Source organism: Hyperolius riggenbachi, chromosome 9 (assembly GCF_040937935.1).
Source record: "Hyperolius riggenbachi isolate aHypRig1 chromosome 9, aHypRig1.pri, whole genome shotgun sequence".
Classification (NCBI taxonomy): domain Eukaryota; kingdom Metazoa; phylum Chordata; class Amphibia; order Anura; family Hyperoliidae; genus Hyperolius; species Hyperolius riggenbachi.
Window position 1 is genome coordinate 18,496,087 of NC_090654.1, and position 11,488 is coordinate 18,507,574.

General features: G+C 44.9%; 1 protein-coding gene across 4 annotated transcripts in view; it reads left to right on the forward strand.

Moving 5' to 3' along the window:
- Nucleotides 1-1,930, forward strand: part of ZC3H7B (zinc finger CCCH-type containing 7B) — a 123,485-nt gene extending 121,555 nt beyond the window's left edge. For all 4 annotated transcript variants that reach the window (XM_068252049.1, XM_068252046.1, XM_068252048.1 and 1 more), the window contains exon 23: nt 107-1,930. In XM_068252049.1, the coding sequence (XP_068108150.1) occupies nt 107-320 (214 nt within the window). In that variant the 3' untranslated portion in view covers nt 321-1,930. The remainder of the gene's footprint in view (nt 1-106) is intronic.
- Nucleotides 1,931-11,488: the final 9,558 nt, after the last annotated feature.

The window sequence follows — 11,488 nt, forward strand, 5'->3', positions numbered from 1 at the left end:
TTAGCACCAGCTTTTTGTTGCCCTCTGATTGCCGCGTGAAAATGCGTTTTTATTTATTTGTGCTGTTTTATGTTGGAAATAAAAATGTTTGTTTTTAATTGGCCAGATATGAAGAGACCCGAAGTTGCACCCATGGAAACGATTGCCCGTTTGCGCACGGAAGGGAAGAACTGGCGGAATGGCACGAACGGCGGCAGGTCCTGCAGCTTAAGGTTTCGAAGGCTCGCGAAGACAAACTTCTGGAGCCCAGCGACTCTGACTTTGGGAAATACACCTTCCTCATGCAAGACTTGGAGGAAGGGGGAGCCGGTACACTATGAAGCAATCCTCTCGTCCTGACAATTCACAGCTGAAAAACGATTGCGATTTCGCAGGCATTGATCTCTATAGACCCATAATAGCCAATCCATTAACGTTTACAAACGTATTTTGTCTTTATCAGCTACTTTAAGGGACAGTATTGCAATCAACTGGTCCACAGCCTACGCAGTTTCCATATTTGATTATGTTTTGAGACTTCGTTCTTTCTGTTTACTATGTTCCCCTCCAACAAACCAATAATTTAGCCTTTAATTCCATTTATTTGTTTACACTGAGAAGGAAATACTGACGATAATGACATGAATACGGATGTCGGCAGGACGACCCCCTAATCCAAACCTTGGGAATCCAAGCAATAAAACCAAGTGACGGAGGTTTTATGAACTCCTTTTGTACTGTGATTGCTGACTGCAAATAAAAGGATTTCTTTCCCTCTTCCCAAAACGAAGATAAATGTTTTGATTGGCGCTAGGACTTCAGAGGAAACCGGGCAGTGGAATCTGCAGCGAGGAAAACTTGCTGACATCTGGGGCTCTCAGGACAGTCATGTGATCAGCTATTCAGCCAGTGGGAACTCTGGGGGGAGGGGCAAGACATTTACATCAAAATGAAGCATTTGATTATTTTGTTTTCAGAGTCGCATGACCGGTTTATACAGCCTCTGACTGCTGCTAAGAAAACAAGAACCACATTTATATTATGCAGGAGAGACGGCCAACTATCCTGTTATCAGGAGTGTTTGGTCAGCCATACACAAGTGTTTTGGGTTAATTGGATGCACTTTTTTTGTTTTGATTGGCCCAGTTCCTGCATACAATGTGCATGCCTTCTGGAAATCTTCCCATCCCATTGGCCATTCCCAGTTGTAAGCCTGCTGGAGGAATGGTCACCTTTTTTTAGCTTTGAAGAAAGTTGTAAGTTTGCTTTAAATGATTTAAAGGTTTTTACTTGCGCTGCAGCTAATGGACTTGATGAAGAGCAGGAATAGCAGCGAGTATTGGCGAAACGTCCTGACCACTCTTTCCTGTCCATTGAGTTTGAAGTGGCGGATGTAAGCGGCCATCGGGCGAATGACGATGATCTTTAAAGACGACTTGAACGGGGGTCATAAGAATAACCTGTTAGGAGGCATTCTAGGCTGCCTAATATACTGGGCCGGACTTGGACATTTACCGCCCAAGGCCCACTGTCACCACCACCCCCCAACCAACCCATCCTGTGCACCACCACCTGTCCTATGTACTCCCCTTGTCCTTTTGTTCTCCTGGTCCTGTGCTCTCATCATGTGCGCCCCCATCCTATGTACTTCCCTGGTCCTGTGTTTCCCCCATTTAGTGCTGTGCTTGGGCGGAAAAGCACAGGGTGGGGGAGCAGAGGACCAGTGCTCCACTGCTCATCCTTGGGGAAGCAGGGTGGCCTTGAACTGGGGTGTGACTGCTGCGGTTTACATGCCCGCCCTTTGCTACCTGGCGCCCTGGGCCGTGGCCTTGCCATAAATCCAGCCATGCTTATATATTAGCATATCTACTTACATTAAAGTGGACCCAAATTAAAAATACAAGATTTCAGAAATATTGGTAGGTGAACAGAGGCGCCAGAAGGATAAAAGTACATAAAATTTTTAAAAAATTGCTGGGAGGAAGTGGTGGACTGGCCTCCGTTAAAGCAGACACCAAGGACTGTAAATATATAGATATACACATTTATTGAAAATACCCCAAAGATGCAACGCGTTTCGTGGGCACAGCCCACTTCTTCAGGCAATAAGCAGGGGATAAACAACAGCAATTCAGTTATAGCAAGCAGAGCACCTCTGTGAGAGGTGCTCTGCTTGCTATAACTGAATTGCTGCTGTGAGAGGTGCTCTGCTTGCTATAACTGAATTGCTGCTGTTTATCCCCTGCTTATTGCCTGGAGAAGTGGGCTGTGCCCGCGAAACGCGTTGCATCTTTGGGGTATTTTCAATAAACGTGTATATCTATATATTTACAGTCCTTGGTGTCTGCTTTAACGGAGGCGAGTCCACCACTTCCTCCCAGCAATTTTTTAAAAATTTTATGTACTTTTTTCCTTCTGGCGCCTCTGTTCACCTACCAATATATTTGAGTCCACCCCAGGTGGAGGGGTGATCTACCCCCTTTCTTCCTATCTACAGAGAGCGACTTCTTAATCCTGAGTGAGGACAGGTCTTATCTCCTCACCTGCCTAATGAGTGGTTACCTAGGTGGTAACCCGTGTTTGTGAGTATTACCATCTCACTGTTTCATTTATCCAATCAATTTTGGCATACTACACCATATTGGGCTCTCGATTTCTCTTCAACTTAAGATTTCAGAAATAAAATCTATTTTCTAAATTATATTAATAAATAGCAGCCTTTTTTTCAGATGCATGATGACAAATATACAATATTTTACATTTATTGGAAGAACCCCTCCCTTCATTTCAAATTGCCGGAAAAAATCCGGCAAATTGGTGGAGTAGGTGGTGTCTGGCAATGGAGGAATTGCTAATGGCTGCCACCTGTATAACCCTAGTTATGAAAAGAGAAGGGTGAAAAGCATGCACTGAAATGCTCACAGGCTTGAAGGAGTGTTTATTTATCTTTGTATATGTCAGAGTGGTGCAACTAAATATTTTGAATTAAAAAAAAATGTTTGGTTTGGGTCCGCTTTAAGGGCGGGGTCAGACAGCTGCCGACGACCTCACACGTTGTTTACTGCATTGAGATGAATGGGAGCGTCGCAGTGCGTTGGTCGTTAAATGCGCAAGCTCCACGGTCGAATGAATTTTCCAAGACACTGCTTGTAGCTTCTAGCATCAGCTGTGTTCCCGATTCCGTATCCCCCAAGGGAATCAAAATGCGACGACGAGCTGACTAGAAAACTATGCCAAACGCTTTTTGGCGAAACCGCAAGCCAACCGTGTGAACTGGTCCTAAAAAAAAAAAATTCCCAAACCCTGGCAGTCCTGTGAAGTCCAGCTCTTTCGTAACGCCCTCTGATGATGTCACTTCCTGCCCTCTGCAGCGGTCAGGAAGCAGTTGCACAAGACATAGGCCTCAATTCACTAAGCTTTATGAAACACTACAGAACGTTTGAAAATTTACCTCATGGGTACAATCTGATTTTTAATTCAGGTGTTATAGATTTATTGAAAGTTTTATCGATAAAACTTTCAATAAATCTATAACGCCTGAGTGAATTCAAAATTTGATCATTTACCTCATGGGGAAAATCTAACGTTCCATAAAGTGTTTGATAAAGCTCAGTGAATTGCGGCCATTATGTTATTTTTATGACCCCCGCTGAAGGAGATTTGCTGCGCGTTAAGTTGTTTACCGTTGAACGTTGTGACCCTTATTCACGTGTTTGAAGAATAGGATTTGAAATGTCCGCGGCGTCCTGCCGTTTGTCTCGTTTCAGACGTGCCTTTCCTCGCCGAGATATATATACGGAAATCTGTACCATGCGTTTAAAACCGTATTTGATCATCTTAGTTTATGAATTTCAAGAAACTAATTTTTGATGACGTGTTCTTTTATAAACTGGGCCGAGCGATCCCATGCGAGCCAATGAATGTTTCTTGTACGATGACAATTGCGTCTCGTGGGGGGGGGGGGGGAGGGGAAGGTCATTTCAGGTCAGAATGGAGACCTTATGTACCTGGAAGAAAGTTTAAAGTGTCATGGAATGTATTATGTTTCATGTATATTAATAAAAAAAATGTTCTGAAAAAAACCACATTTCGTTTGTCATTTTTGTTTTGGGTTTATTGGTTGCCACACTTGTAAAATGCCTATTGCTAATGTTAAAGGGCCACTATCAAGAAAAATAGTAACATTGAAAAAAAACATATAAACACCTACAGATAATACGGATGTTTCTTCAAGAGTAAAATAAGCTATAAATAACTTTTCTCCTATGTTGCTGTCACTTACAGTAGTTAGAAAACTGACGGAACTGACAGATTTTTGACTAGTCCATCTCTTCATGGGGCAATCTCAGTATTTCATTTATTCTTTATAATACAGTCCCTGTAAAGGAGCTATACAAAGATGCAGGCTGTCCCCCCCCCCCCCCCCCCTACCTGTTTGCACACTATTCTGGCAGTTGGACTGAGCCTCTGCCATTCACTAAGTGCTTTTAAAAATAAACAAAACCCTGAGAATCCCCCATGAGGAGATGGGCTAGTCCAAAACCTGTCAGTTCTTTCATATTTCTACTACTTACTATAAGTGACAGCAACACAGGAGAAAGGTAATTTATAGCACATTTTACTCTGTGAGAAATGTACTTTTTTTTTTTAATGTATTTTAAACTGTAATATTTTTCTCGTTAGTTGTCTTTTCACTTTAGTTATATGTCGGGGAGGGGGGGGGGGGGGGGAATGATACATACTTGAAATTGATGAAAAATGACTTGAATTTCCACCTCCGCTCACACTGTACATGGGCATGCTGGCACTTATGGTCTCCTAGAATAAGTTGTTCAGTAATGTGTGTTTCTCTCAGGGGTCAGGCAGTTCAGCTGTAGGTCACTAGGAAGCTGCTTTTGGTCAGTCCTCGGGTTTTATGGCTGCCAGTGGCTGTGAAGAATGTGGCTCATATAGGCCAAGCTACTGTATTTATAACCTGTCAATCGTGTAACTTTTTGATGCCAAGGCCTTTGACAACCGTCACAGACTTAAAAAAAAAAAAAAAAAAAAAAAAAAAAAAAAATGCATCTGCAGTTTTTTGATTGCCTCAACGGAAAAATCTGTGCAATTAAATGTAACAAAGGTGGCCACAAGCCATACAATTTTTTTTTTTAAATATCTGTTCAGTTCAAGAATAGCCATCAATATTTCTGATTGATTGTAACATTTCAAAAATCTGACCAATGTACCACACACCTATGTTCAATTTTTCCTCAATTACGATAAAAATGGAAATTCTGAGAAAATTACTTGGGTTATTAATACATTAACAATCTACCACACACCATTCAATTATCATAAAAATTGATTAGAAAAATCCACCATTACCGATCAACTTTTATCGAATAAAATATCTTACTTGAATAAAAAAACAATTTTTCGGGAAATCCGATCCTTTTTATCAAACTGCTGTAAAATTTGGATCATTTTATCATGTTAAGGCTAGGGTCACAGTGGGCGTTGCGTTCCCCATAACAGCAGGAACACAACAGAATGGGAAAGTGTTATCCACCTGTTGCATAATATACAGTGAAGCATATAGTCAAAGAAAGGAATGCTTCACTGTCACTGTCAAGGTGTGTGTTTTACAGAAACGTGCTGCATTCTGTGTGTTAAGATGTCGCACGTTGTTATAACGCAACACACCTGCTGGACTGTAAACCTCACAGGCGGTGCGGTAAGCCGTGTTACAATGCGGCCATTATGCCTCACCACAACCCACCACTGTGAACTCCAGTCCTCATGGCCCCTCGAGGTCCTCCCGATCTGCACTGTTCTGCCGCTGTATAGTCACACTCTGCTGGTAGGGGACTGCTGCACTTGCACGGCCGCATGCCTTCCTGATCATGCACCAATGGCCGGGGGCGTTCTGCACCTGCACAGATGCAAGTCTTGTGAAATGTGCATGCCCAGAATGCCCTCAGCCATGGCAGCGGGATTGAGGTGCGGGAGTCCGAGACAGCGACACACTGGATCGGGAGGACCACAAGGGACCAGATGGCTTCTTCCAGCCCCCTGAAGTCCTCCTGCTCCCTTATTGTCATCCTGCCATCCGCTGTCCCCCTCTGTAATCCGGCCGACTGATGAGTGGGCTGGCCTCTGCGCAGGTGCTGGCCCTTGCTTCCTCTATCACGCTCCCGCGTCTGGGAGCCTTCTGCGCATGTGTGGTAGCAGTTTTTGCTTGCTGCCCAAGCGCAGGGCACTCCTGGCCACGGAAGTGTGATAGAAGACACGCGGTACAGGGCCGCACATTCCGCGTTGGAGGGTGACACTGGAGGAACGGCGGCATGCAGGATGGCGGTGAGGGACCAGGAAGGCTTCAGGGGGCTAAAAGAAGCTCCAGGTAAGTAAATGGGCCATTTTTCTTTTTTACCTTAGGCTCTCTTTAAAGAGAAACCGTAACCAAGAATTGAACTTCATCCCAATCAGTAGCTGATGCCCCCTTTCCCATGAGAAATCTTTTCCTTTTCTCGACTAGATCATCAGGGGGCTCTGTAGGGCTGATATTGTGGTGAAACCCCTCCCATAGTGTGATGTCAGGACTAATGCGCTGCTTGTGGAAGTGAGTTCCACAGAGTCGGAGCTGCAGGGGAAAAATCTTGTGCATTATTTTTGAGTGGATCCTGGGAATAACCAAATCCATCTTATTTTCAGAGCGAAGGGTGCATGTATTTGTGCAAAACAAAAACAAAAAGAAAAACATTACAAGAATGTAATTTAGCGTAACCTTTGAAACGTAGATATCGGACTCCACCATGTATACCAACTTTCAGCTTGACATTGTGCAATTCCGTTGTGAAAGCTGGAATTTGGCATTCTGTGTACTCACTCTAATCAATACGTAATGTTTGACCGTGACCTCGTTATCTGTAGGTGGATCAGCCTTACGATATGTAGTTATTGTATATTGAAAGGTATCAATAGGTGATGTATTTGTAAAGATCTTTTTCTACACATTATATGGGCCCCATTCAGAATCCATCCGTTTGCCACAAAGTGGAGTGGATCAGTTCGATGTCTGCAAACGAAGAAAACCAACAGTCAAAAGAGGGATCCGCACACAGGCTTTGAGGAACAAAGTGCTTTTATTATTCCAAATGCACACATATAATGCACACCAAATCGTCTCAGCTGATGATCGTTTCGGGGCCAATCAGGTTCCCTTTATCAAGGCATAAGCAGACAACCTATACAACCGTAGAATAGTAGAAAGAAAAAAAACACAGAGAGATCTGGGAGCCCAATCTGGTGCAATATGGTTAGTGGAACTGGATATAGCTATTTAAAGCAGTAATTATACTCACAAACGTGGGTTGCAGCAAAGGCAACCACTTGTGTCCGCAGGTGAGGAAGTACCGTCCCCACTTGGCCTTTAGGTCCTTAGGTGGTCGCTGCTAAAAAAAAAAACGATATAACGGTCGACTAAAATCAGCCTAATTTCCCCTACTGACAAGGGGGGTGTAAACTTGCTGGGTACTGTAGGAGGCGCCCGGGAAAGGATGTTCAATAGAATACTCTATATGGCAGTATCCAACTACTACAAAATAGGTTGTCCTACCTTATAGGTGTCCCTTTAGGAAATAGAGACAATCAGAAGTAAAAAGGGACACGCCCGGACACACGGACTCCCTGCATTACAGGCACTGCTATTGACCTGAATAAGCGGCTGTGACCGTGAAACGCGGTGTCATCTAGTGCACCATTAAAATTATTCCCTTTTAACTTCTGATATTCTCTATTTCCTAAAGGGACACCTATAAGGTAGGACAACCTATTTTGTAAAAGTTGGATACTGCCATATAGAGTATTATATTGAACATCCTTTCCCTGGCGCCTCCTACCTGTACCCAGCAAACATATACAACCACCACTGTGAACAAACCTCCTATATATAATAAAGGTACAATTGGTACAACACCCTAACTGCAACTAGAGATGTCCCGAACGGTTCGCCGAAGAACTTGTTCACGCAAACTTAGCTGGTTCGAGTTCGTGGTAAACCGCAAACTTTATGCGAGTTTGACCCGCCCCCTATACTACATCATTGGGCCAAACTTTGACCCTCTACATCACAGTCAGCAGACACATGGCAGCCAATCAGGCTGCACTACCTCCTGGAGGCCCCCCCCTTACATAAGGCAGCAACGTCGGCCATTTTCTCACTCAATGTGCTGCTGTATTAGTGAGGGAAGGGAGAGACATTGGAGAGATAGGGAAAGCGATAGTTAGGAGGTCTGTTAGCTTGCTCCGTGCTGATATTTGTTGTTGAAAAGCAACCCCAAAACAGCTCTTTTGAGAGCTAATGTTCTTCTGATGTGTTGTGGTTTTTTTTGGTGTGTGTGTGTGTGTGTGTGTGTGTGTGTGTGTGTGTGTGTGTGTGTGTGTGTGTGTGTGTGTACACGTGCGTGCACACGTGCGTGCGTGCGTGCCACTGACACTGCATATACAGCCCTGTCTGTCGCAACTGGCCCTTGCTAATTGCTGTACTGTGCCAGGCCCAGCACATTCAGTGTATACCTTTCACTGCCTCTGTGTGATGCACTTTGTATTATACAATCCCACCACCAGTCAGTGCATACCTTTTCCCTGCACATGTGTGACTGCACAATTGTATTATAGCAGCAGTCACTGCATATCTTTTCCCTGCACCTGTGTGACTGCACAATTGTATTATAGCAGCAGTCACTGTGTACCTTTTCCCTGCACCTGTGTGACTGCACAATTGTATTATAGCAGCAATCACTGTGTACCTTTTCCCTGCACCTGTGTGACTGCACAATTGTATTATAGCAGCAGTCAGTGCATACCTTTTTACTGCACCTGTGTAACTGCACATTGTATAATACCACCCTTTTCACTGCACCTGTGTAACTGCACATTGTATTATACCACCAGCAGTCAGGTCAAAAAAGTGTTCAGTACCTCACCCTTATCAAAATGAATGAGGCATGGATCCTGGAGGGCTACTGCCTGCCCGAAGACTAAGTCAGTCCCCACACACAGCATCTCTGCCTGCACGCCGTGTAACTGCCTGCCCCAAGACTAAGGCATCTTTTCCACGAACTGTTTACAGGCAGTGAAATGCCTCTCAAACTCTCACAACTGCTTGCTGCTGCCTTGTAACTGCTCGCTGCTGCCTGGAAACTGTTTGCTGAGCACACAGCTCAACAGTTCGTGGAAAAGAAGCCTAAGTCAGTCCCCACACAGCATCTCTGCCTGCAGGCCGCCACCAACAGGGCCCAGAACTCCAGCTGGATTCCTGAATTTTTATGGCCGCTGCTACCAAACATAATAATTTTTCTGGTGCGTGTACATGCCTGCCTAAGTTTTCTGCCTGCCCTGCGGCTACAACAACAAAACAAAAGGTATGTACATTTGTCATTTCCTCTTCATGATCGTTACATTGCCGCGGTGAAGGGGCTTGCGTATCACAATGAAGCAAATACATATTTGAGTGTCGGGGGGGGGGGGGGGGTCCACACCCAAGATAATAAGGTCGTTGCTTCATTGTGGACAGACCAAATTCGATCAGCCAGACACTCAGTCACTGTTGTTCTGTCATTGAGCTACCTCAGCCCGACCATATGAGCTTGAAAACTGCTATCGCCTGCACTCTCGCCATGGTGCGCACCAGTCCAGCACGGCCGTCACTACACAAACAGCTGTTTGCGGTGCGTTACACAGTGAGTTTGGTTTGTCAGTGTGAAGCAGTACACTAATTACACCCCCTGATTGATGTATACACATGCAAGATATTTTAAAGCACTTTAGGCCTCCAATTTAGCATTGCAATGTAATTTCTGCCTTTTTTAGGGATTATAACCCTGCTGTGCATCAAATCCGTAATTTTCCCCAGGACCTTTGGCATGTATCTCACTCCACCATGCCCCCCTCCAGGTGTTAAACCCCTTGAAACATCTTTTCGATCACTTTTGAGGCCAGAAACAGTGTTTGTAGTTTTGAAAGTTCGCCTGCCCATTGAAGTCTATTGCTGTTCGAAAAAGTTTGCAGGTTCGCGAACTTTTGCAGAAGTTCGCGTTCGAGGTTCGCGAACCGAAAATCAGAGGTTCGAGCCATCTCTATCATGCCACCACAGCAACCAGTGTGCCTCTCCATTAGTGTGCCCCCGAGTGCCGGACACATGGTTCATGATGACATTAGTCACATGGACCAATCGCTGCTGTCAGTATTGTACTGCACAAACCCCACCCATTCACATCAGTGCTGGGTGGGTATGTGCGACCATGTTCCGCCCAGGAGGCGGAACAATGGGAGGAAATGAACATCTCAATTGCTGCTATGGAAACGTATCAACAAAAGGGGAGATCGTGGCATATAATGACACAGCTGCTGTGTCGCCAAGGTATCCCTAGACTTCGCCGCATAAAGCTGATCTGGTCTTTCCTATAATATGACAGCACATCACGAACACAATAAAGACATGGTATTGAAGGGGAAGCATGCAACCAATTGCAATTGCATAAAAATGTAGTTGGTGCAAACAGAGACACTGGGGATGTCACACAGGCAGGTAAATGAATTATAAGAGACCTGAATCCTGTAAATAAGTACATGGCAGACATTAAGTAAGCAAGGATACATTTATGGCAGTAGCAGGATATGAAGTCCAAAGTAACAATAATAAACACCACGTGCAATTCTATCGATTGTGTGGAAACTAAGAAGGCCTGGAACCCACTATAAATTGCTATCGCTAATCGCAATCGCTAGCGTTTTGTCAGTGGCGTAGCTAAGGAGCTGTGGGCCCCGATGCAAGTTTTACAATGGGGCCCCCCAAGCACTCTATACATAACAATTGATACGGCGCACCAAAACCTGCCAATGGGAACTACAGTGTCAGAGGTGCAAGAAGGGGATGGGGAACAGCTTGTTAGTGATTACCACTATTCAAAGTATCTATAGAAGTGATTATTATGAGCACAGGACCAATAGAGAGCTAATACTGTAGTTGAGGGAGGGCCCTTTGGGGCCCCGATTCGGTCGCAACCTCTGCAACGCCCCTGCGTTTTGTATGAGCGGTTTGTAAGCGATCTCATGAGTGATTTTGGTAGCCTTTTAAAGAGAACCAGAGAGGAATAATTAAAAGTTATTTATACATACCTGGGGCTTCCCGCAGCTGCAGAAACCCTAATCGCTCCCACGCTGCGGTCCTCAGCTTCCTCCGTTCGCCGGTGCGGGTCCCGTCACTTCAGCCCAACTGGCCAGTCGATCGTAGCTGAAGTGCGCTCCTTGCGTACCTCTCCAGCGGCTGCTGGAGAGATATGCAAACAGCGCACTTCACTGGCGTAGGCTGGCCACGCCCCCTGGAAGGACGGGAACCGCACCGGCGAACGGAGGAAGCTGAGGACCTCAACGTGGGAGCGATTAGGGTTTCTGCAGCTGCGGGAAGCCCCAGGTATGTATAAATAACTTTTAATTATTCCTCTCTGGTTTCCTTTAAAGAGAATTC